This window comes from Synchiropus splendidus, chromosome 16 (genome assembly GCF_027744825.2).
Source record: "Synchiropus splendidus isolate RoL2022-P1 chromosome 16, RoL_Sspl_1.0, whole genome shotgun sequence".
Lineage (NCBI taxonomy): Eukaryota > Metazoa > Chordata > Actinopteri > Syngnathiformes > Callionymidae > Synchiropus > Synchiropus splendidus.
Window position 1 is genome coordinate 4,533,700 of NC_071349.1, and position 27,969 is coordinate 4,561,668.

The 27,969-nt window shown below is 39.4% G+C and overlaps 1 protein-coding gene across 1 annotated transcript in view; it reads left to right on the top strand.

Moving 5' to 3' along the window:
* Nucleotides 1-4,593: 4,593 nt before the first annotated feature.
* Nucleotides 4,594-27,969, top strand: part of vrk1 (VRK serine/threonine kinase 1) — a 39,934-nt gene continuing 16,558 nt past the window's right edge. The window contains exons 1-4 of the mRNA XM_053845299.1: nt 4,594-4,638; nt 5,234-5,431; nt 24,872-24,927; nt 26,466-26,535. Coding sequence (XP_053701274.1) covers nt 5,272-5,431; nt 24,872-24,927; nt 26,466-26,535 — 286 coding nt within the window. The 5' untranslated portion in view covers nt 4,594-4,638; nt 5,234-5,271. The remainder of the gene's footprint in view (nt 4,639-5,233; nt 5,432-24,871; nt 24,928-26,465; nt 26,536-27,969) is intronic.

Genomic DNA, 27,969 nt, shown 5'->3' on the forward strand with positions numbered 1-27,969 from the left:
GGCATCAATATTATTATTATATATACTATTATATATATTATTATATATAGTATTATTATATTTGACACGTGTCCAAATAAAGCATCATAATTCTCAATGCTAAATAAACTAAATTACTTTTGTCACATACGATCTGCTCGGGTGCCAGCGGCAGCGCTAGCAGCAGCAGGGCCAGCGTTGGCGCCAACGGCACCAGCTACACCTGTGGACAAAGAGGAAGGCCTCTGTAGTACTCAGCATGCTTTCTCTCGGCCGGGGAAAGTTGATTTTCATTTTAATAAAACTTTCAGAAAGTACAGTGTGTCTGATACTTCTGACTGTGTTACTTCTAGGACGCCATTTCTCCAGTGACAGTGACAAATTCTGGTGCTTTTTCGGCAAATAAAAAGGGAAGGAGGCTCGACAGGCCTGACAGCTAAGGTGGCTAAGCTATATGATCAGCCTGTTTCCATCGGCAAATTTGTGCAACTTCCGCTGTCCATGAGTGCATCGCGTAGGGGCGGCAGCCATCTTGTCCCTCCCACGTATAGAAACGTGAAAGGGGTTGGACCAGGTAGTCCCTGTTCTTTGCCTGAGTGTCCAAAAGGAGACGAGAAGCAGCTGGTTTTATTGGGGGAGGATTAGCCTACCTAGTCAGAAAGCTAAGCAAATCGGTGCCTCGGAGTGGATTAACCAATAGCGGAGCCCGTGAGAGGGAGTCAGCTCCATGCCACTAGGACCTGGTACCAGCACTATGGAGAACGTGAATTTTGCCATCCAAAGCACAATATACACTGATGTTGTTCACAATTGAAGGTACTTTACCTAAATGGTGACCTGCAGCTCTGATTTGTGCCAAAATCCCAGAGGCCAAACTATTGTTTGTGAAAAACACATGAAGATGAACATGTGTCCACCTCTATGGCTGTTCTCCATCTTTACTTTGTGAAAGATTTAAAATTACTGTAAATTCTGATTAGCATCACTCAGAACTCACCAACTGAATCTTTCTCAGAGTTTTCCATCAGATTCCGGATTGCAGCCGCTGAAGCTGGCTGGAACGAACCAGCTCTCATGTCCGCTTACGTTAATGGCTTGGCTAGTATCATTCAGGACCAGCTCTCTCTCTGCAATGAGCCTAACTCCTTGGAGGAGCTGATCCTGCTTTCTATTCAAGCAAGTAAGTTGTGCTGCCCCGATGTCAATATAAATAATTTTATTATATATACAAGTGAAGCGTTATGAGTTTTTGAGGTTTTATTTTTTGCGTTGGCCAGTCCTCGCTTCTTCAAGCCTCATTTTGAAGGGAAATAGGTTTAAAAGAACTAGGTTATCATAATACTATTTTAGCAAGATTAAGGTGAAGGATTGGAGGCTGGGGAATTGTCCTCACTAAGATAGAAAGACTAACGTGTATGTGCGTGCGTGCGTGCATGCATTTATTTCAGGGTTTCTTCACCTTTTTGATCTCGTCGCCCACTTTTCCCAGAACAAACGGGTCTGGGACCCATTCAAGTAATAGAACTGATTCATTACTCTTAATTTCATTTGTCAGGTCTGAGTGTGGACTACAAGGTTGTCTTCACCTTCAAGGACGTCCATAACAACACCACTCTGCCATCATAAGGCCTGCCCAACTGTATAAACCACGTGTGCCGTGTTTCACAGCAGCCTGCACACAAATAAGTGTCTATGCTGAAGAAAATGTGTTTGAAGGACTACAAACATGGCGTGCTGATGCCAGTTATGGTCTAGAATGGGAGTTGTAGTTTTTACATACCACCTCAAATTCTCTTCCTTCAAAGGTAAACAGACATTAAAAATATGCAACTGAGTCTGACTCTGGAGCTTTGAGGACACAAGGGAAAGATTCATGACAGAACATTTAAAGTGTTGTGTCCTTTGATCGGGTATGATTCCATAATTCTACATGAAAGAGCAGCCCTGTGTTGAAGGTGAAGCCCACAAGATAGTGGACTCTCAGAGCATCCTAGAACACTTGGTCTCATGTCCAAACACCCAAGTATTGACCGACCGTGGCCGTCAAGGTGGACATTAATTGAGGTTCAAAGGTCACTCCTTCTGTCAGGGATTCACGTCTGACCTTCATACTTACAGAGGTCAATGAGCAGAACGAGACCTTTCAAACAATGCATTGGTATATACTTGAAACCTTCCCTAACTCCTGCTGCATACCTCACCACTTTCTGTCCTCATAGTGGCCTTCGCATGCTTCTTCTCTTGGGCTTCTTACTCTGGGAAGCTTCCTCTTCATCTACAAAGAGCAGTGTAACTCCTGACCTTCTCTGTACCTTGCTATAAACATTCACAGTGTAAACACCACAGGCCAATGTTCTATGCATGTCCTGAGGTAGTCTTGGAAGATCTGTCTCTCTCCACACAAAGTTTGAATCATTTATTGAAAGGGGCTTCAACTAGGCCAGTGATTCTTCACCATAGGACCAGGACCCATGGTTGGGCCGCTAATTTTTTTTTGTTTTACACCTTTGGGCCGTGAGACACTCAGTTTTAATACATAAGCCACATATGGTGGCAATAGTGTGCCACTGAAAAATCTTCTGAGTTTCAATAAATCATATTATTTTTTTATTTTATGATATCCAGACATGATTTAATTATTTCTTTTATTCAGAATTGTATTCAGTTCATCCAATTTTCTCAACAGTTTGCATCAAGTGTAATTTCTTTCTTTTTTTTTCTGAATTTGATGAACATGACTTGCACCTGGTTCTGCTGCTGGTTGGACTTTTCTATGACAAACATATTTGCAATGATCACATGGTTTCATGTCATTTCGCAAGGTTTTGATTTGTTTACATGTGAGTAGATTAAATATGGTGATGAAACCCTGAACTAGACTATGTATAAATAAAGGCATGCACGCAGGCACACATGCACATATACGTTTTTCTATCTATTATTTCTATCTATTGAGGACCGTCGATGACATAACGCTTTCCCAAGCCTCCAATCCTTCACTGAATCATCCCAAAAAAAAATGGTTAACCTTAATCTTGCTATAATCGTATTATGATAACCAAGTTATTTCCCTTCAAAATGTGGCTTGAAGAAACGAGGCCCGGCCAACACAAAAAAAAACAAAAAACATAAAAAAACGCTTCACTGGCACTCGACGAAAGTGACACCAGAGTTACACGACACAAAAAAATCATTTACATTAACATCGGGGCAGCACAACTTACCTGCTCAGAAGTAAGTCCGCTGGTCTGCCTGTCCCTGGGTCCTTGAAGCGTCACGCAGAAGCATAGTAGTCGATGCCTGTTTAAAAATTTGTTGATTTATTCATTTTTTTCCACGAAAATGTGGCGCATTCACTAAACTGATTCAGACAAATTTAAACCAATAAAATGCATCCATATTATGAGTCTGCACTCGTTTTTCTTCATGAATTTGTCGGGAAACAGAACAGAGAGCATTCGGGAACGGGAGAATGAATAAGAAACAAAATCGAAGTCAATCTGGTGAAATTAGTGACTCGTGTGGCTCTAATGTTGTAACGGGGTCATAGAAGCTCAAATAAATTGCAGCAGTACGACGTTATAGCCTATGAATGAGCCGCAACGGGAGCCCCATTCATTTTTTTTGTGGTCCTCAGCACCTAAAAAAGCCGTTTTTCGTGACCCCATGCACGATTCAATAGATTCAACATTCGTGACCACATGAACGAATTGCCTTGAGACCAGGTTGAGTGAGTTTGTAATTAGTGGATTGAGATCAGGTGTGTGTGTGGCTGTGGAGCTTGTTTGGTGGGAAGACACCCACCAATCCTGGAAGAGAGGAGTAGAAGAAAGCGGGAGCAGGAAGTTGACCATAACAATAAGACAAGATGGAGGGGGCCTGTGACATCAAACTTCCTGGGTGACTTGAGGGGTGTTCTTGTTTGAGTCTAGAACAGTGACATGGTGGTCATCTAAGGCATTCTCAACAACAACAAAAAAAACATTATAAATATAAATACATACATTTTCAATAAATACATTTTCAAACGGCTTTTACTTTGAAATGACTCATGACATTGAGCTCAAACTTCCTGGGTGACTTTCAGAGATGCTCTAGTTTGAGTCTACTGCAGTTGCATCATGGTCAACCAAACGAACCAAATCCTATAGGCATAATTTTCAAAAGGCCTTTACTTTGAAATACCACACGAGATTGAGTTCAAACTTTCTGGGTAACTTCCACGAACTCCAAAATATTATTATAAATATATACATATCCACATTCCATAGGCATACTTTTCAAAAGGCTTTTACTTTGAAATAACACATGAGAATGAGTTCCACAGATGATCTAGTTCGAGTCTAGACCAGTGGCATAGTAGTCAACCTAAGCGATTCAATAAAATATAATTATAAATATGTACACATCAATTTTCAGCAAAAAACATACGGTATAGTTCAGTGTCTTTTAATTTGAAATTGGCATCGCTGTGGCGTTGTTGTAATACTCGTTTTTTTGTTTCGTTTTGGTGCGGGCTTCACTTTGGTAATAAAGCGCACCACAGGAAATATTTTATACAGAAAGAAAAATGTGCAATACTTTTTCCGCTATCGTTACGTCACATCCGGTAAACACTATTTGCGGGAAGTTTGCTGCTCAAGTCCAGATCGTCTGCACGTAAGACAAGACTTGTAGTTATCTGCCGTCAAACAACGAAACTACTTGGCGACACTACATATACATGTATATATATATATATATACATACATATGTGTGTTTGTTTGTTTCGGTAATGTTAGTCAGCCTCTTCGACGTGTTTGAAGCGCGCCTGGAGGCTAATGTGAGGCTATAAGTGACCTGTAAATTACCATATAAGTCGGCGAGTGAGTCAGAACAGCTCGAAAACGGTGTGGGGTCCGCTTTGCAGTGGCTATTATCGATCATCAACAGTCGACATGAATAAGTTACTCTGTTGTTCTGGACAATGACAATGGCTACTATGCTAACAAAGAGTGGTTGATGAAAGCTTGTCCATTTAAGTGGCGTCGTTTACTGAAGACACTCAGTTATTAGCTTTGTATACTCTAGTGTCAAATGTATTATTTCTAACGACATAACATGCAAACACTTGCTGACATGATGAATGTCTTTGGCATTATAAATGTACTTGAGTGTGTGTGTGTGTGTGTGTGTGTGTGTGTAAAGTGACAGTGATGTAATGTCAATATGTAATGTTCCCATATTCATGTCATCTTGTGTTTTATGATTACAGTATATTCTACGTCCTTCTGGGGACACATCGGCTTTCAGATGCCTCCTAAAGCTAAGACTGCGACGAAGAGCAAAGCTCCGGTTAAAAGGAAGCTCGCGGAAGAATTCCCTATTGGGGAAGTGCTCACTGATATGGCGAAGAAGCAGTGGAAGCTCGGTGCTCCAGTTGGTCAGGGTGGATTTGGCCTCTTATATCTAGGTAAGATGTTCAAATACTCACAATTAAATGTTTTGAATGAATGTTTATTGAAATGACCGTGAACTGCGAAATGACATTGTAATCACCTTTGACATTTGTATGACCCACACCTCCCCATGCTATGAAAAATGGTAAAAATAGATGATTTAAAGTGTTGGCAACAAATTTGGTCATCAGTTTATTGTGTTGCACGATTGTTGTGCTGCGCAGAAAGTTGTGTTCTGTGCGGTGCAGAGGCTGATCAAAGACCACTGCAGAGACGTGGCGACCTGGCTGCCAATAACAACTGAAAAGTGTCCTTAATGCGTGTTGATTATGTTCTGAAATGTGTGCCATGCGTCGTTAGGGACAGGAGGCGATCACCAAATAGTCATTGTCTTGCCACGCATGTTTGCTCAAATGCCACACAGTGGTTGTTGCAATAGTGTTGTTTCAGTAACACAGTTTTATTGATTAATGACGTGTATACTGCGATTGAAATAGTACAACTCCTGCCCTGATGTCTGGCTTGTTCATGCGGAAGAGCCGATGATGTCAGCGGACCGTAGTGTTGGACATATAAACACATTACGGATGCACCCAACATTCGGTGGCCAAATATATTCGGCCAAACAAACAACAAAATGTAACAGGAAGTGTTTTTTAAGACACAAGCCTCCACGTTCCTGTGACAGCACCATCTCCCCAGTTCACTGCCCAGGCAGCAGGTGACAAACGGGAGCACACACACATCTCCCAAACTTCTCTCATTCTGTCCTGATGCAGCCGAACGCTGCACCACGCCTCGGCCGGAAGGCACAGTGAGCCCGCTACGCAGAGCAGCGCGAGGCTCTGCCTGTCAACGAGAGAGAATATTAGCCACTGTTAGCTCCCGACTCGGTACAACGGCGGCATGGTATTCAGCGTCAGAACCTCAACAGAGCAGATGCTCAGCGAACGTTCTGAGTCACAACAGCAGTGATAGCTGCTTGTTGGAGAAAATCAATGAAAAGCAATGATTATTTGGAAGTAGATAAATGCATAGGAACAAAAACTTTGGAATGTCAAATCACTTCTTACAACATCAGAACCGACCAAAAATCTGTGCATCCCAGTCCAGTGCCAGCTCAATAAATATATTCTCGTCTCCACTGTTCTCCAAACCCAGACATTACAGATAGGAGTTTCTGGAGAGAAACATGTAACCTACATGATGAAGGTTAAATATAACTGTTAACTGATTGTTTACATTTTACACATTGTTTTATTGTAGATCATTGTTCAATAACGTTTGAAACTTCAATGACTGCAAAACATAAAATCGTTAAATAATCGAGATTATGATATGAATCAAAATAATCGAGATCATTTTTGCCATAATCGACCATCCCTAGTCTGTTGTATTTCTCACAAGACAAGTGGAAAATCTGAGACAAACGGGGTAAAAGGACATTGGAAATAAATACATTATTCTCCGATAGGAAATCAAAATGTCCTACACGGCAGACAGCTCCAAGGGAATTATTAGATAAATAAATATTACATTGTTCCAGCACTTGCATCTTGCAGACAGCGGTTCTTCCTTATGAACACAGTTTGGCACATTTTTGCCTGGTCGACACAGTTCATGCATTGGTTACGCAATTGTCATAAAGCAGGACATGCACCGATGTGGGGATTGCTCTGTGAGCTCGGCGCTTGCATCTGCGCATCTGTGTTGTGGGATCACGAGCGGGCGGTTCTGACCGCCATCATGGTGGCGCTTCAGTGCTAAAGCGTGATTCTAAGTCTGTGTACAGTGTTGAAGTTTTCGGATCTGTTCAGAGTCAGAATAGAATTGCAGTTTACAATAAGTGTGCAACCAAACTATCTGTAGCCTTCTGTTTACATTATAAGCCTATTATATAATAGAAATTTGTGTTGTTTGTAAAATTAATAAAAAGTCAAAGTCTGAAACATAAAAAAATGTTTAAAAAGATATTTTATCATCTAAACATTACCTTTCTTTGAAAAACATATTTGTAAATATCTTCTTGACTATATATGCAGCATTAAAAAAACCCCAAACTAAAACAGTAAAAAATGTAACCACAATGGATATTCTGTATTCCTTATTCAGCCAAGCATTTCAAATATTATTCAGCTTCACAAATTATCAATTTGGTGCATCTCTAATATGCAACCATATGGCGGTTTAAGTTGTACTCCAGAGGGCTGCAATTAATGATAATTTTGTTTGATATGTTGACTAATTGCAATTACCATTTTGGACCTATTTTGAATTTATGTGTTAAATTCAAATCATCTCCACTGTGAAACCATTTCACTGCGATGCTCCAACGCCATACATTTTTCAACAAGTATATTAAAATAATGACACATAATCTAGGAACATGTTAACCCTGTGAAGCATGAACCATGAAACAGTTGACTGCGAGCTCCAGTTCTTTAAAACTGAGGTCTTTATTGGTCCTTGAGAACAATTTAAAATCATCAATGTTCATATATGTATCTCGTATACAGTGTTATGAAAAGTATCGGAACCTTTTGGAATTTATCACATTTCTGCATAAAATCACCATCAAATGTGATCTGATCTTTGTCAAATGATGAAAAAACAGTGTCTGCTTTAACTAAAACAACCCAAACAGTTATAGGTTTTCATATTTTAATGAGGATAGCATGCAAACAATGACATCTCTTAAAGTCTGGATGTTCATCAATCGACAGTCAGAGAAATTGTCTACAAATGGAGAGAGTCTGGCACTGTTGCTTCTCTCCCAAGGAGTGGCCGTCCACCAAAGATGACGCCAAGAGTTCAGCGCAGAATACTCAGAGTGGTAGAAAAGAACCCGAGAGTGTCTGCTAAAGACTTATGGAAATCACAGGCACAGTTCAATGTCTCTGTGCTCATATCAACTATATGTAAAACAATGGCCAAGGATGATGTTCATGGGAGGACTCCACGGAGGAAGCCACTGTTGTCAATAAAAACATTGTTGTTTGTTTAATGTTCGCAAAAAGTTACTTGGACACTCCACAGAAGTTTTGGCAAAATATTTTGTGGACAGATGAAACCAAAGTGGAATTGTTTGGGACGAACACACAACGACATGTGTGGATGAAAAATGGAACAACTCACCAACATAAACACCTCACCCCCACCATGAAGCATGGTGGAGGGTGCATCATGGTTTGGGGCTGTTGTGCTACCTCAGGGCCTGGACAACTTGCAATCATTAATGGAAAAATGAATTCAAAGGTTTATCAGGATGTTTTGCAGGAAAACCTGAGGCCGTCAGTTGTCAGACAGTTGAAGATAAAAAGAGGATGGATGCTGCAAGACAGTGATCCAAAACACAGAAGTAAATCAACTTCAGAATTGTTTCAGAAGAACAAAATGCACGTTCTGCACTGGCCAAGTCAAAGTCCAGACTTGAACCCCATTGAGATGCTGTGGCATGACAGCGATTAATGCCAGACATCCCAGGAATCTGACTGAACTACAGCAGTTTTGTAAAGAAGAATGGTCTAAGATTAGTCCTCATCGATGTGCCAGACTGATCTGCAGCTACAGGAAGCATCTGGTTGAAGATCAGATCACATTTGATGGTGATTTTAATGCAGAAATGTGACAAATTCCAAAACGTTCAGATACTTTTTCATGCCTCTGTAATACGTCTGATCCACATGCTCATAAGGTATTAATTGAATAATAAGCTAACGATGTGTTCAGTGTAGCTCCCTAGTTCAGTTCTGGTTGTCATTATTGGTGCAGGACACTACGCATACTTTCCGAGGAGACAGGCAGAGGACATTTCTCTACATCACTGTTAAAAAAAAAAAAAATCAGTGTAGTCAGATCTGACGTTGTTCATTCAAAACAAATCAATATCCTATTACAACAACAAATAGCTCCGTGGTGTCCGACATGCAAGCTTTTAGCTTGAGGGTGTGTGGCGTAGTCCTCAGTGACTGTGGCTGCTGCGGTCAGCCAAAGGTGGTGACATGGAGCCGGGCTGTGCAGCAAGTTGGAATTGGACCTCAGTGAGGAACAGAAATTAACATATCTTGATTCCAGAGTATCTGATAATTTCTCACTGCTATTGAATAACAGCCAGTTGTCGATGTCTGTCCCATGGCCTGTGTGTGTTTACACAAACAGCAACGCGACATATTGACACACATTTAATGCCGACAAATTTTTGTTGTCAACATTATGGATGACATCAACTAATCGTTTAAGCCCAAGTTCTTGGACACATTTCTTTTCCCTTTTAAATGTTCATTTATATCTTAAACATCTCCAACATGCAAATATTATAGTTCTGACCCCGAATGCTGCATCAAGATCTGTTCTTGTGAACTTGTGATGTTTACTGAGTGAGTGAGAGACAAATGAACCAAAATCCTGATATTAATAAAATATAATTTTCTGATTTTAATTCTCTGTGTCTCTCTGTAAAACAAATGATTGATTGTTCTGTCCTTAAATATAGATATTTCTGTACAGGTTGTTAAAAAGTTTATGTATTTGAAAAATAACAACTTATATATATTTTTGTGTTTTATTTTAGCTTTTTTAAATTATTACCTTTTAACAGCTCAAAGATTCATGGTGCTACTTGTCAATGTGCTTTGTGAGGTCTATAAACCGATTTCTTTGCAATCATTTCTGACACTGAATGCAACGTTTGAAAAATGTTTTTATTTATTTATATTTTTTATTTTTCCATTGATTAATCTTAAGAATGATCAACCTTGTATTCATTCTTAAATAAACGTTTATTGCAGCCATAATTGATATGTTATTTACATACTGTGCAGACAACATTCCTGACATTTCACAGGGATTGAAGAAGAGCAGTGAACAATCCTCATTTATGCTACTCTGTCCCACTTTTACCTGTAATTTAGTGGCATTACTTCTTGAAAAAACCTTAGCGTCTTCAACTCTGCCACTACTAAGGTTCCCCCAAACGATTATTTTGCTAGTTGACTTGTCAGTGATAATTAACCAAGTAATTATATGACATGTAAATCACTGCGCATTGCATATTAAGATTTATAGCTCTTTCCTTCAGCTCCAAAGTGGCTCAAGCCCTTTCTTTTCCGGTTCCAAAGCGACTGAAGCCAGCTGTATAGCATACGTCTTTTTTTTCCTCCCCTCAGCGATTTCAAATGACTCAACCCAAGTAAACGCCTTTACTTACTACCACATACTGTATGCACAGTGTACATACAAGTTATCAAAACATACAGACAAACCCAGAATTATGACAGATACAAACATGTATAAAAAAGTATGCTACACAATATTTAAAAAATCCCATAAAAAATACCTAAAAAAACATAACAACCACATTTGATTGTCCCTATTATTCGTATTTGGCCAAGCATTTAAAATTTGGCTGAGGCCCTAGAACAAAAACTATGCAATGTATTTAGTTGCACTATTAACAAATAACAATTACAAATAATACTAAGTCAATCAGGTAGGGTTGTGCCCAAATATCAGTACTATGGGTGTGTAGTAGGTAGGAACCTGCTGATATGACACAAATCTCTATACAGGTGTGGTGATACAATTTATCGTGATTGCAATATTGAGATTTTGTATGAATGGCAATGTATTGTAATTTTTTTTTTTTACAAGAGCAATCATTAGGGGAGCAAAAAAAATCACAATACAGAAAGCTTACAATGTTATGTGCGTAAAAAAAGTTTATTGTTAGACACAGATGTTTCTTTCAAAATCCAACAGGAATGAACAGAGATGTCTTATGCATGCAAACCTGTAAACATCTCAACAAACACATTCCGACATCTTCCTCATCAAATTTCATCATATTGCATACTTATACTCATATACTACTGGAAAGCTTGTGAGAAATGACTGTAAACTGTAAAAGATTCCAAGATTTATTTTATCGTACTTAAACAGTTTTGGACATCAAGTGCAACTATTTAAACTAAAAAAGCATTCATCCTTTAATTTGCTCATTTCCTTCAAATGGCATTAGTATTTACAATCCAGATCTGTTGAAAACAACCTATTAAGATTTTTTCATTTATGGACTTACATTTGGTTTGTTTTACATAGCAGCTGCTACAGCGTCTCTCAGCCTTGAAAACATCATTGGTTTCCAAGTCAGTTTATCTGTTTATCAGATGTTGGGCTATTGCTGCCTTAATGTTCTTTTATACTGATGTGTTTTCATGGGTTTCTTTTGCTCTCATGATGAGAGCAGACAGCTTTGGCATGCTTTCTTCTGACATCACCAATGCTGCCTCTTTCAATGGCTTGAGTCCCTTGACCACTTCAGAATCAGAAACACTTTATTTATCCGGAAGGATATTGCTTTTTTTTCCAACCAGAACTCCAGAACTGATTTTGTTTGTTTGCCTGCTCCACACTGCCCCCAGCTCCCCTGTTGTCGGATGGCCCAAGACCAGCGATGGTCCTCATCCCTCTCCGGACTTCTTTGATGTTGTTTTGCTGTTTCCCCTCCAGCTTTTTCTAGTACTCCTCCTTAGCCTCTCCAGTCTTCATCTTCAGGTGATGTTCGATCCCTCTCACCTCCACCCATTGCCATCCCTAAAAGCCTTTTTCTTCTCATTCAGAATGGTTTTGATGTCCTTTGTTACCCATGGCTTATTGTTTGGGTAGCATTTGACAGTCTCCAGCTGGGACGATGGAATCCACACAAATGTTTATGCAGCCAGTAATGCACTCCATGAGTCTGTCCAGGGCCCCTTCATTCGGCTCACACAGTGCCTCCTCCGTCCACCTCCTCACTGTCCTGGTGGTTGCAGGCTGGCTCTTGACCAAGGGCGCATCGGAGTGGGTGAGGTGCACCAGGTTGTGGTCTGAGCTGCCAAGTGGGGGGAGGGGAGATGACCTGTATGCATCCTTCACATTAGACAGGTCACATATTGCACAAAGTTGGGCAAAATCCTGTCCATGGCGACATGATTGAAGTCACCCGAGACAGCAATAAATGCACTCTGCACTCTGTAGCCGGCCTATCATGGTGAGAAGGGCGTCACTCGCTGATGTCGCGTTGGCGGAGAGAGGAATATAAACCGCAGTGATGACCACATGGGAAAACTCGTGTGGCAGATAATATGGGCGCAGACCAACAGCAAACAGTTCAGTGGCCGGGCTACATATCTGCTTGACGGTGATGTGCGCAGGGTTACACCACCGGTTGTTGACGAGAACGCCAAGCCCCCCTCCTTTCCGCTTACCGCTCTCAGTGCTGTTCCTGCCGGTCCAGTCATGAAGCAACCGATGGAAACGTCATCAGGAATATCCTGGTGCAGCCATGTTTCCGTGTTCTCCGTAAGCCTCCGTTGTCTCATCCTCGTTTCCCTTCTCCACTGGTTCTTCTTTCCTCTGCAACCTCGATGTGACCTCCTCCAGATCTCCTTCGGAATATCAGGATCTCTGGTCATGATAGCAGTGTTTTACCACAGTTCAGTCAGTTGAGCCAGAGTGTAAACAACGCCGCCATGGATCCGCTGTGTCCGACACAGTAGATGGGTGACGTTCACGGCAAACAAAAACAGAAAAACTCTCTCCACCAGCATGTTCCTTGGCATGTGTCAACTTTACTCAAAGTGAATATTTCTTTTTCATTCTTCCTGACCTCAAGTGAAATCAGGTGTAATTTTAAACCTTGCGCAAATTGGAAGAGAGTTCCCTTTCCTCTAGATTGGTTCTTGGACTTTTGTTGAAATAGCACAAAAACATATATATACATGATGTATCGTGCAGAGAAGAGCTGGCTTTTTAAACTATTGGAGCTGGCTATTGCCAGCCGTGGCAGCCAATTTATGGATTTATTTCATTTTCGTTCTGTAAAAGTCTGTTTAAATGTTCATGAACTATTACAAAGGTCACCACTGCAGACGTCAACCGATTGCAAGGACTTAAAGTCACATCATGGGAAATATATACTGTACTTATCAGATGTGTGTCTCACTGAGGAGATCTGAAGCTTGTGTCCTAAATCTCTGGTTTATCCAAATGTAGAGCCCTTGGCTCTTAGCCCATTGATCCAAAGCATTTTATGTTAATTAAAATTGAGAATCTAGAAACTAAAATCCACATTCTAGACTTGGCGTATGTGTATACGTGATCACCCTTAGCTCTGTCTGCATAGCTTTCTGTCTGATCCTGTATACTGCCTGTCCGCTATGGCAACTAAAATTTATTGTAGTGCTGCACCTGTCAAATGATTCAGTAATTCTCAAGTATTCTACTGAATATTTCCTGTTGCTTTATCAATTAGTAGGATAAATATGCATTATATTACAGCTACAAAATCAAACAAAAAAGACATTTTACTTATTAATGAATGACAGTGGTATCCTTTTTCCAATTGTTTTATTTTGCCACAAAAAAAAAAAAAAATTAAATAACCAAGTATTTACCTAAATGATTGTGAGGAAGCGGGCGCAAATCATTGATTATCATACTTTGAATGCTATTTGTTCCCTCAGCAGGTTGCTCAGGATCACATGGTGGTGTTGTATGGGAAGTGTATCCACTCCATGTCTGTGGTGATTTGATGAAAAATAAGAAAGAATAAATACTCATGAACATTGTTGCATGTGTAGCGTTGTAGATCGTTTTATACAATTGTAGTAGTAGTAGTAGGTGTCTTATATGACAGCGAGCATGCTAGCACAAATGTTCGGGCATAGTTTTATACCAAGTAGCTAAAGTTATACCAGAAGTTATTGCGACCTTGTTTGCAACACGGGGAAGTTTATACTTAACCACCCAGTCTTCATCCCTGGGGGAGCAATTTTGAACAAGTGCAACTATGCCAGTTTGGCTAATGTTATTTTACTTTCAGCTTGTTAAGTCCACAACGCAGACTTTTTCCTCAACTCATTAAACTGAAGAACGTGTGACCCCGGCATCCCAGCTGGAACTCCCGAGGTAAACACACAGCAAAACTGCTTTGGACATTAGCCTTTAGTTCAACAAAGTATATTCACATTCCTCTTATATATATATATATATATATATATATATATATATATACATATATATATATATATATATATATATACCCATCTCCAAAACGGGTCTCCGTCTCTAAATGACTCCTATAAAAGGCTGCTCATCTAGTGGAATTAAATGCTTATTTCTTGGGCGTGTTGCTAAATCTCAGCGGCCTTGCATTAATACAAATATTGTATTGTAATTTCATGTGTCTCTGTTGTTTAGGAAATTGTTCAGCCCAACACACCTGCACCAAACTCACCTGGCCTTTCTGAGGCCAGTGCATAAGGAGCTGAAGTGTCAACACTGTCACAGCTTCTCCCCCCAGCATGAAAAGGATAAAAATCAAGGCCTGTTTTGGATTTCCTCATGGTTGCATCGAAAAAAGAACAAAACCACCATAAGTAGAGTGAGGCAAAGATGCTGAGATTTTAACAGTTACCTGAAAAGATGTTGGAGGAGATATATTTAGGCTACTTATTTATTTTTTTGAACGTCAGTTTTGTTTACAATTTTTGCTTTCTTGTTTACAGTTGAGTTGCTATAGCCTGTGTACCTCATTTATGTGTTAACGTTTGCACTAATCTTTGTATATGGTAAGTTCTAATATGTAATCTACATTTTTAAACTAGTTGTGTTAAGTTTGTATTAATACACATTTTATACTGTTTTATCTTAAATTGTGTTAAATGTAAATATGGAACCCCAAAAATAATAAACAATTCAAGTTACTGTATGACATTTATTCATAACATCAGTTGAATATTGATTTTCATTATGGCAGCAGCGGTTGATGACGTAGCAAGAGTCAAGGGGTGTCCCATTTCCTAGTGAAATATTTTACCCATACTTGTTTCAAATATTTTTTATAGATTTTAGAAAACATAGACACATTCAAGTAAATGAAAACATACATATATATATATATATATATATATATATATATATATATATATATATATATATATATATATATATATATATATATATACACATATACATACAAGTCAAGTGTATAAAAAAAATTAAATAAAAAGCAACAACAACAGTAAAAATAAACATCAAAACCATATCCCTTCCTTCCCTTTACCTACGTCAGTTGAGAGTTTATTAATTGTCATCTGATGATATGGGGAAACTCGGGATCTTCGATTTAATAAAATGTCTGACTTGCAGGAATCTGTAAAAGTGTGCCTTTCCGAGACCAAATTTTTCTGATAATTGTTCAAACGATGCAAATTGATTTGCTATGAAAACATCTCTGAATTTCGTGATACCGTTTCTGTGCCATTCTTGAAATGCAATGTCTGACATCGATGGTTGGAACAGATGATTAGAAATTTTGTTTATTATTTCATCACCGTTAATTGGAAGAAGCTCACTTTTGTTTTTGTTTAACTTATAACCAGAAAATTGACTACATTTTCTGAGTAGTAACATAAAGGGCTGAATAGAGCAATCTAGGTCAGAAATGTAGAAATGGTCATCCGCATATAATGAGACCTTGTGTTCAACACCATTCCTCCATATCCCTGATATGTCTTTGCAGCTACGTAGGGCGATGGCTAATGGTTCAAGAGCTAGATCAAAATGGGCTGAGTGGGCAACCCTGTCGAGTTCCCCGCTGTAATTGAACAGGGTTCCGACTGTTGGCCATTAGTTAAGATAGATGCAGTTGGGCACAAGTAAAGTATCTTAATCCTAGAAATAAAGTTTCCTCCAAAACCAAATTTCTCTAATATCACAAAAAGGTATTTCCATTCAACATGATCGAACGCTTTCTCTGCATCTAAGGAGAGCACGCACTCTGACGCATGTACAGCAGGAGAATACAGGATGTTAAAAAGACGTCTGGTATTAAAATAGGAATAGCGGTTTTTAATGAAGCCTGTTTGATCCTCACCAACAATTGTGGGTAGGACTTTTTCCAACCTACGGACCAGAACCTTAGCTAGTATCTTGACATCAACATTCAACAGGGATATTGGCCTGTAAGCGGTGCACTCAATTGGATCTTTGCCCTTTTTGGCAATGAGGGTGATAAATGCCTCATACAATGATGCTGGTAATTTGCCATTATCAAAGGACTCAGACAGTACCAAATGTAGTTGTGGAACGAGTAGTGTGCAGAACTTCTTAAAGAATTCTGCTGGAAAACCGTCAGGACCAGGAGATTTTCCTGACTGCAGAGTGGAAATTGCTGTGGTTATTTCCTCCTGAGTTATAGGCTCCTCTAGTCTGCTCTTGTTTTCAGCTGAAAGAGTAGGAATGTTTAGGTTATGCAGAAAACTATGCAAAGAAGTATCATTATTTAGTAGATTTGAGGAGTAGAGTTGACTATAAAAATGTCTGAATGTATCATTGATTTCCATGTAATCTGAAGTGATAGTTCCATCCTCCTTTTTTATTTTTGAGATCAACTGTTTTACATTTGTACGTCTCAATTGATTTGCCAAGAGTTTCCCAGACGTTTCCCCATGTGTGTAGAACAGACTCTTTAGCTTCAATAGTTGCTTTTCGATGGGGTGTGTTGTGAGAAGATCATACTTTGTTTGAAGTTCGATACGAGATTTGTATAATTCTGAGTTTTTGTCTTGGGCATATCGCTGGTCAATCAGTTTTATTTGTTTTTCTATTTCTGAACGTGCTTTTCGCGTCTTATTTTTCATGCTCGCCGAATAAGAAATGATTTGCCCGCGAAGATAAGCTTTAAGGGTGTCCCAAATTGTGCTGCTGGATATTTCAGGTGTGACATTTGTTTCAAAGAATATGTTGATATGAGTCTCCAGGAACTCGTTAAAATGATCGTCAGACAGTAATGTTGGATTAAATCGCCAGTGTTTTCTAATTTGTGGACAACCAGATGGGGTGTACTGACATTGTGACAGGACCATGGTCTGATATCACTATACTATGGTAGTTACAAGACGCCACAGAATTAATGAGCCGATTGTCAACAAGAAAATAGTAAATTCGAGAATAAACATGAACATGTGAGAAGAAAGAGTATTCCTTTTTAGTTGGATAGAGAGAATGCCATACATCAGAAACTCCATAATCGGAGAGAAAGGTCTTGATGAATAAGGCACATTTGCCCACGGTGGCAAGGTTATGAGAAGATCTATCTAAGTGAGGGTCAAGCCAACAGCTAAGGTCACCACCTAGTATCACCGAATAAACAGTAAGATCTGGCAGGCAAGAAAAAAAGACGCTCAAAAAAGCCTACATCGTGCAATTATATTATGCGGCTCAAATGAAGTACTCTGACTTATCAAAATAGAAACTCCTCTGGCCTTTGCCTGGAAGGTTGAGTGATAATGCTGGCCCGCCCATTTGGACATAAGATGTGTATTATCAGAACCTCATATGTGTGTTTCTTGTAGAAAAACAAGTGAGGACTTCAAATGTTTGATGTGTGAGAACACTCTCCTCCTCTTTACAGGATGATTTAACCCTTTGACATTCCTGCTTAAAAAAAGTTAGTGGACTATCCATCTCCCTTTACTTGATGCATGTATTGATGGGTATTGGTGTTGAAATATAAAATATGGTCTGTCTCAGTCCCATTTGACGCTCCGACACGGCTCGGGGCGTCCCGAGGCGATGCGCACGATCCACCTCCGGGGCTGGTGTGAGAGTCTCTTGTCCAAAAACTTCAACAAGTAGTTTCTGAAAAAACTCCGTAGCCCGTCCACTTTCGGTGGACTCTGCCAGACCCAGGATGCGTACGTTCTGACGTCGACTCCGACATTCCAAATCCACGACTTAAGCTTGTAGCTTCGCGTTGACCTCTTTAAAAGCAGAGCAAGTGCTTTCTAAGTCGCTGACGCGCTGACTCAGATCATCCGTGGCGAGTTCCAACAACGAGAGCTGCTGACCGTGGTCTTCTACTGTCGTCTGGACTTGGTCGAACATTGTTTTGAGGACAGCGAGTGCCGCCCTAAAGTCGTCCGCAAGCGCCTCGCGCTGTTGTTCGAAAAGTGCGGAGATTGCTTCCATTGTTACTTCGCCACTTGTGTCTTCCTTCCGAGCAGACCTACTGCCCTTGGATGTCATTTTAAGTTAAATAGTCGTCAATGTGGTTGGTCAAAGTTTGTGTGGATATTGGAGTGAAGTATTTTAAAAAGTACTGGAGGGCTCTAACCTCTGTCTACTCCATGCGGCGCCACCGGAAGTCCCTTACCCATACTTGTTGATGCTTGTTTTTTAGGCTAAGGGATGGACAAAGGGAAAGGGGTAAGATGAAGGGATACGGGTAAGTGGGAGCAATGGTACGCAGCCAATGATGCAGTGTATGTGATGCGCAGGTATGCCCTGTATACCCAGTGGGAAAGGTCGGCGTTTGTCATATATGTCAAAGTGCATGAGGTTGCGTATCAACATCATTTCACAAACACGTTTTGAAATCAGGGTCCAGGGTCGATTAATGATGAATAATAAAGCCGGCAAAGTTCTGACCGGGCGTGCCTCTACAAAGCCTTTTCAGAGCGCTTAGCTCTTAGCTGTCACTGCTCGGCCATTTCCGAGCAGGTGTTGGGAATATGCTAGCATGACAGAAGGTGTCAACAATAAACGAGGAGTGGCAGAATGTTTCGGGAAGACGGGAGTAGTGGCAATAATTACCAAGCACTTTCTTCACTCATATTAATGCATACAACCATTGGGAGCTATGAAACAACTCTGGTGTTTCCTAGCAGTAGGACACCAAGGTACCCTAACTTGTTAAGGTGGCACGGCATTAATCACCATTTAGAACTAGCTGTGTTCGATGCTGTGGATGAGGTTCAGGTAGTCAACCACTTCAAAGTGATGATAGATAAGATCCACAATCTCTGCAGTCAGTCCAATAAAAAATTATGGGAGCTTCAAGCTGCAGCACAAGAAGTAGGATCAGAAGTGCTCAAAATTAGGAGAGTTTTAAGCACACAATGGCAGTAGCTTTCGTTCTGTAAAGGCTGTGTGAAGATCGGACGAAGTGCTCAATACTCACTTTGAAAATGCTGACCAAATGCGAAACAGCAAAAAGAGATAAAGTTGTAGGCGCCTGGCGAGACTAAAACAAAGTAAGGAATTCCTGGGTGACCTTGGACTCGTGTATGATGTATTGTCTGAACTTGCGAACCTGTCTCACCAGATCAGGCCCTTACACTTTTGATGGCAAACAGTCTCCTGAAGTGAGAGTCAGAGAGCTGGTATCATTCAAAGACACTCCAGGTGAGAAATCATAGGTGGTCAGAGGTGCTGGCTGCTAAAGCTTTGGGATATTTTTGAAGTGAAGTGTGAGAAACAACTTGGAGAAGTGATGCTTCATTTCATGATATAATGCTTCAGGATCTCAGCATTCTTGACAAAAACAACTCGCCGTCCATGATAGAAGTGAAACAGCTGTGCAGGCAATTCAATCTTTGTGAAGAGAGTGCAGTAAATGGCATGAGACATTTCCTTGACCACCCAGACAGTGAGCCTGAAGGCCTACAACCACTCATATGTTGTATGCAGACCATTACTTTCATCACTGCAAAGTGTGAAAGAGGCTTTAGTCTTATTAACAAGACCCGAGATTGTTCTGTTGTTGTCCAATGTGAGCCATTTAACGATGACCTGCATCAATGGCCCCCCAATATCAGTATTTGAACTGAGGAAATATGTGTTGACCTGGGTGAAAAAACATTGATCTGCCACTCAAGCCAGGAGGCATTGTACACCTCAGATGCCTGAATCTAAACACATTTGGAAAAAAAAAATGTAGTGGCTGTAGTTGTCCACCTTCTGCAGCCACTTATATTTCATTATTTTGTTCATGGCCCAAGTTTGATGACTGTTAAGTTACTAAAATAATGATAATTCTGATTATTTATAATGATTTTTTTTATTTATTTTTATTCATTATTGGGCATAATAAGCAATAAGCTGACATGTTGGTAAGACATAAGCTGTCACTCTCTGCCATGGATCAGTGAGTTTGATGGTGCTTATGAAGTCGGTAACATTGATGCTCTGCCAGCATGCATCGCTCTGAGATGGGAGTATAGCCACTGTGAAAAAGTAGACTATGCCACTGGACACAGCCCTCATTGTAATGAAGTAGCCCAACATCCAACCTTGTTAAACAAAAAACAGGCCTTATGCTAGGCAGAAATGTTAGCGGTTTACCATTGTTTTCTGTCCATGACTCCAGCCTGGATGCCCGCATCCAAATTGCTGCAGGAAGGTGCTGATGATGAGGCAAGCATTGTTGCACCAGGCACGTCATCCGTCTTGACATTCAGGCGAAAGTGTTCCCATACTTTTGACAGTTTCTGACTTTACACACTTCTGCCTTTGTGCTGACCTCCACCATCATTCAGCTGTTGAGCAGGTGATGTTGGTGTGTTGAATGGCATTAAAAGCAGAGTGTGGATTGTGATAATTTTAAATTAAGTAATCGATTACTCAGGGGAGAAAAAAATCATTTATTTATTTTTTTTTTTTCTGCTGTCGAGTTCCAAAATTAATATAGTAATTGAATAATAATTGCTTCAGCCCTGATCAGCACATGCATAGATTCCCTGAAATATGTGCCAGTAATGTCATGTTTGTCCAAGAAACAAAAAAATGTAGAAGTCATCATTTAAAATTGTTTTTTATTTTTTCATCTGTATTTTTATATGCCACAATAATATCATAAATTTGGTTTTCTCTGAAATCTTTAGGTGTGATTCCAATGATTAGTTCATTTATGAACATAGATAATTGCACAGTTTTAATGGCTTGTCAGCACTAGCTTTTTTCTCAGGACAAAGTTTGTTACGCAAGATGCCGGAATGATGTATGGAGCACAGCTCCTCACTAATAATGATTCCTGATTCCTGTCTGGCCAAACAACGTTAAAAAACAACTTCACAAAACTCCTTGAGCGCTGAGGTGTTCACCAATGGAGTTGGTGACGGAGAATTTAAGTCATTAATTGAGGTGCACAAATTATGTGTTCAGGTGACTGAACATAATGTGTTTTCGCTTGTACTTACGTGATGAACATCTGATTTTATTGATGTGTGATTTACTTTAATTAATAATGTTGAATTCTGTAACTCTGTTTTGGGAGTGGAACTATTGAATGGCTACTTCTGTACCTCCTTCACCTTCAAATAAGCTTTCTACAAGACTGGACAACACTTTTAAACTTGAAGCACAAAGACTAAGCAAAGGCAGAGGAGTTGCCAGGGCGGAAACAGGATATGGTTTGAGTTCCTTTATGTCAATAAAACACCTTTAATTTCATTGGTCTGATGGAATGCTTAATTATAGTGGAGGCATAATACCTGCTCAGAACATTGCAGAGTTTGTTTACATGACTAGTCTTGATGCTGGTTCCCATTTTTGTTGGTTTTGTTGTAAATGCTGTTTTGTCTCTGCCATGTCTGAGTGACAAGTGTGGCTACAGGCAAGAGTGATTCTGTCTAGGTGTAGCAAGATGCTGATTTGCTGGAGCCAAATTGCTAAAACAATATATATATATATATATATATATATATATATATATATATATATATATATATATATATATATATATATATATATATATATATATATATGTATATATATATATGTATATATATATATGTATATGTGTGTGCTGCGCTCTGCTCATTCTCTTTTCCCCAACTACTTCCAACAAATCAGCTGGTGTGGTATTTGTGTACCGTGAATAGTCTGTCTACCATCCAGTTTCAGTTTTTGTAAACTGTTTTGTTGAGCCTTGGTTTGTTAACTATCTAAAAGTATCCAACATAAGTTAATCCAAACAATTTCAATTAAGCTGTTTGTTTGTTTGCGTGTTTGTTTTCTCTCAAAATGAAATGTGGTCTTGGTGACCGTGACAAGTGTTAGGAGAATGGAGCACATCATGTTGTGTCCACCTTCCCATAGACTGGGGGACATAACACCAAACTTGCCAGAAGTGGTCTTTTGCATTTTAAGATGGTACACAGTACACTTTGGGATATTTTAGATCAGTTCCACTGGAGTCAAATGCAGTTTGAAAGAAAGAGATCAGATCTGCTGTGTGTAATAATATATAATATATAATGTCATGTTCCCCTTTTGTTTGTTTTTTTTGTCAAAACAATAGCTTAGGTTCAATTAGATTTTATTTTTCTGAGATTTTGCAGTGTTTTTCAGCAGTTTGAAGATGATATGCCTATTGTAGTGCTGGGTGATATGACCCCTAATCTATATCACAATGAAGTGGGCTTGTCTAGCTTAATAAATAACAATAAATGCCCTATTACTCCCATCTCAGTGTTCTACATATCTGGAAGCAAAGTCTGCTTCAAGATACGCATTAGTGGACTTCGTCTTGAACATCATTATTTGTTTATATTTAATTATAACAGTTGTGTGGAGATGAGAAAATGGTTGTGTCTGACAGACTGCTCTTTTGTTTTGTTTATTTAGTTTAATGCTGTTTTATTCAGAGGTTAAATTGAGCCGTCTGTCTGCTGTCCACAATGTATATCATGTCCCTTAACAGTTTGGTTTAGTGGACACATTTCCAAGATGCTTCCTTCCTTCCTTCCTTTTCACAATTCTCTCCCCTAAAATGGTTGTTTTTCATTGCCTAAGATTTCACTAATACATTGACCACGTTAGCATTTGTTGATGGCCCCTAACTGATGCCTGGTTGTAGCATTGGCTCTGCCTGTGAAAATGTGTCCATGATCAGCGAACCATAATCAGGGACATGGAAGAGGACGACGCTGCTAATACCTATATCCTGCATGTGTTGATATGAACCAACGCAGACAATGGTGTCAGGAAACTATTAGGACACTGATCCAGAGAGTCAGAGTCGACCAGTGTCATCATCAAATCTTTGCTTTATTAAAAATGTGTTTAAAAATACGATCGTGTACCAAAGTCCACCAAACTCTCCACAACTGTCACACTCCAGTGTCGGCTGCCAAACGCTGCGGAGCTGGAGAGCACGGCGCGCCGTCATGGTCTCGTTGTGGTCATGTATGCAAGTCCAATGCTGCGAGTGTGACATGTGTTTATCAAATTTATCGTGATATGCAGAATTCTCATCGCAGAAATTGTTTTTGGCGGGATATTGTGTACGAAAAGTTATTGCCCATCCCTAGCCCTGTTATTAGTATAAAACTTTAAACTAATTTCACTGCAGTTATACAACCCACTGAAAAGAGGAAAATCACGATTAATTCAGCCTTCAGCCTTGGTTTCAGTTAATGTATCATCCCAATATCAAATTGGTTTATTATTATTTAAAGAAATTATGAATTATAAATTGAAGATGGCGCAGACAAAAGCTGGCCTGGAATTATCGTGTGTTATTTTTATGTTTTGATGATGTATCCGCAAGTTCTTACACAAGGGATCAGTTGATGAATATCAGGGCTATGACTCCGTCTGACTTACTCCCAGCGTTTTTTGTGTCAGTTTCGGAGTTAGTCCACCTTTTGGCTGAGCAGAAGAGACTGAGGAGGAACGTGCCAGTGCGCTCGTTCGCTTTCACTCCGCTTCCTGGAATAATCGCTCAGTAATAAGATGGATGAACTGGTGCTGATGTTGAGAAGAATCAGCGACTTTTCCTCCTCTTGTTTTTTGTGTTTCACAAAGACGTGGTTGAGCAATCGCACCCCGGACACTGCGCTTCATCTGGAGTGATTCCATCTTCACCAGGCGGACCGAGTTTCAGAGCTCAACGGTAGAACCAAAGATGGAGTGTGTTTCTACATCAATGATCACTGAAACAGAGTACCTCTGCCTCAGTTAGCTTTGTTGGCTAACAGCAATTAGCATCATATCCTTGTAGGAATTTATGGTATATATTGCCTCTGATTATTGTTTGATCTGGGTCTGAAAATAAACATTCGCTGCATATATAGAACATGTTTTGATTGGTTGCTCTATTAAGTGTGTACCTTAAAGTATTTGTGATGCCTTCATGACACATGAACAAAAGCTGTTTTGAATGGCATTCGACTTGCGTCCAATCTGGCGGTCCCGGTCCTAAGTTGGATGTTACTTCTAAATGGTTTTTTTTTTTTTTTTCATTTTTATGGTGGGTAGATCATTGTGACTTGGTCATTTATAAAAAGTTTCTCGCAAGCTGAGAAAATGTGGGCAACAGCAAGATTTGGGGAGCATGCTTACATGCACAAATTTGTATTTTTGTATTTGCATTATATTTTGAAATCTCTTAAGAGGAAGTTACTTCTTGATGTTTGTTATTGTTAATTAAACGTATCTTATGTTTTTGTTTGTCTTCTGGTTGTGTTGTATACAATTGTTAAATTAGATAAATATGAAGTCATATTGAATATTATATTATGGCAAAACTTTGTTATATCAAATTTAGGGCATATTACCCAGCTGTACACTAAATGCTGCTTAAGTGGTATTTATTCATACCTATGTATTGCATTCTCTTTGTGTTTCAGCTGACCAAAATTCTGAGAAGCCTGTCAAGTCTGATGCTCCGTATGTGATCAAAGTGGTAAGTTTTTTTTTTTTTTTTTTTTTTTTTTTTTTTTTTTTGCTACTTTCGTCAACATTTTATATTGAGTTGGGATGCTCCGATCAGGATTTTTGCTGCAGTCACGGATCAGCCAGAGGGCAGATCACCGATGACAATCACATGGATTGAATATGAATTTGTAATCAAAATGATGATACATTTGACTACAAAATGGCAAAATGGCTGGGCATCTTGCTCGATGAAATTGATAATTATCTTTTGGGAATTTGCTTAGCTTTCCAAACTCCACGCTCAGACCAGTGGGTGTTGCTACGGAGATTGCTGCACTTTGATGAACAACAAAACTCATCATGCTCCATCAACTAGTGGTGCTTTAAATTACGTATTTAAAGATTATTGAAACAACACGGCCAAAATTGGATGTTATGATGATGCAAGCAATACCATGGCCAGTGCATGATTGTCTGAATACAGCCAACAGGTCTGCGGTGCGGATGTACTTTGGTAGCACGGGTGAATAGTACGCTGGCGTTGACTGGTGTGAGTGCAAAGCACTTCCTTACGTTACTAGTTAGAAGCTGAATATCGTGGCTGCAAAACTGGGTCTTGGCTACAAACAATGCTGGTCGCAAGCTGTCCGTGACAGTCACATCACAACCATTCTAATGGAAAGCATGATCTCGCATGTTACCAACCATTCTAATGGAAAGCACGATCTCGCTTGTTAACTGCTCCTCCTCTGATGGACACACATTTCACAAAATTTTTATTCAGGTCTTCTGCATGTAATTGTGATTTCTAGATCTGTGTTATTACTTACATATTTGGATGAAGAAATAAATCTGTCCGAATGGACGCAGAGAAGCCGCGAGAAGGCGAACCGAAAAAAAAAAAAAAAAAAAAAAAAAAAAAAAAAACGAAAAAACATTTTGCTGGCTATATTGTCACTATTCTATGATAAACACAATAAAGTGAGTAACGGACACTTACACGTTTGTTTTCTCAAAATAAGTCCATATTTGATAACACACCTAAGACCCGCAGTAAACACAAAGAATGCCTTACAAATCTGGTCCAAACACTGTTCTTCACTACAATGACTACTAATTGTGTGACTAACCACTATAACTTTTGTTTTTCAGTCATTGTTTTTCACTACATTGACTAACATGACTAGCATGGTTATTAGCATTGTGGCTAATCTGTTTGGTCAGCTGTATGTTCACTGTACGTTCCAATAGTGCGATACGACAAACAGCAGATATCCGTAATTGTTTCAGAAAATGAACAAGACTGGCAATTAAATTAACTGAAAAACTATTTTTGCCATACACAAAGTCTTGCACCCAAACAACAAACATATACACACTTGTTTCCCTTAAAAATAATTTGGTAAGACAACACAGACAACAGTGAACGCAAAACTAAGTTATAAGTTGAGATGAAACATCGGCACTTCAGGATCAGAAGAAAAGCGTCATAGCTATCAGTTATTGCCAGGCTTCAATTATGCATCGATTACTGGCACTAACTTACCTTTTTTTGTTTTGCTCCAGGAGCCCAGTGAAAACGGACCTCTTTTTTCGGAACTCAAATTTTACATGAGAGTCGCTAAGCCTGATCAGAGTAAGTCCCTCACACATTCAGCTAAAATATCTTAGACTATTCACAGATGCCCTTGATTGTTCTCGGATGATGTGGGTACAACTGAATGAATACACATACTTGGATTGCATGCTCTGTACTTCTAACGTTCCAAAAAAAAACAAACTTTTTTGTCTCAGTTTAACAAAACAAACTATACCTAACTCTGTGATCACAGCTGTGCCGTCACTGACAACCCATTTTCACTCCCAAGGGGTCAAATAGGGTCCATCTGCAAGTGATCGAGGGTCTCTACACTATGTCTTCTTAGATGCCATGGTTTTTGTGACCGGTTATCATTATTACATTATCACGGTTATCAATATTATTGCGTCATTGTTGTAATGTGGTCAAATGTTTAAAAAAAAGAGTGAGCGTTAACATTGCAAATTGACTATCAATCTAAGAATAAGACAAGTGTAAACATATTTTGAGCGCAGGTTTAGGCATTCGAAATATCTGCTGTATGGTTTGTGTCATCATAGAGGATGAAGAAGCAGCTCCCAACATCACAGGGTCTGATGCTACAGGTGATGTCATGATATTGCGCTTTTTCATTCTTTGTTTCATTCATCGTGAAGAGCAGATTTGTGGGTAATTTTAACCATGAAGAACAGCACGCAGCATTGTCTCTTTTGTGCTCAGTTTATGTAAATGTGTGCAAAATAAGTCACTGATGGTGGAGACGGTCATATGTTCTCATATGTTAATGGTCAAGAGCAATTGTCTTGGCTTGCTGGTTTGTTCAAATGTCAACAGGGGTGATGTCTGATACATGAAAACACAAAATTCACTTTTATTTTAGGCTCCTACTAACTAACAAGGTGACTGAAAGGTTTCATTATGTTTTCACTTACTAACTGGTTTATAATTTCTGCCTGTAACTATTATTGCCTAGACTTTTCAGCGCCTTATGTGACTCTGCCCCTTACTGATGTGACTGAAACACATCATCATTTGAGGTGCTATCTACCAAGTGACACACAGTAGGATACAGAGTGAAAGGAGCTCGTGCTCTCACTACTGATGTGCTGAGCTTGTTTCACCTCCACTGCTCGCTTTTTTTTTTTTTTTTGAAAAACACATTCTATTACATCACCGGATGCCTGCATGTGCTGCATTATGGAACACGTTCTGTTATAATGATGAGGCCAGCTTTGTTGCAACAAACACAGGTCACCGTGTTTATTTTCACGTTGGAAATGCTCTCATACTTAACAAAGGCCTTTCATCCGGCATCCTTACTTCATTGTACATCTGCGAGTAACATTTAAAGTGGAGCATGCAGATTTCCGTTCTGACAGTTAGTCAGTCTAAAAAAAAAATACCTTGATTTTTTTTTTTTTTAATTATTTGAGGAATTATTTCACCCCTGGAAGCAATTAATAACCATGTCTTGCATTTTAGAGACATTTG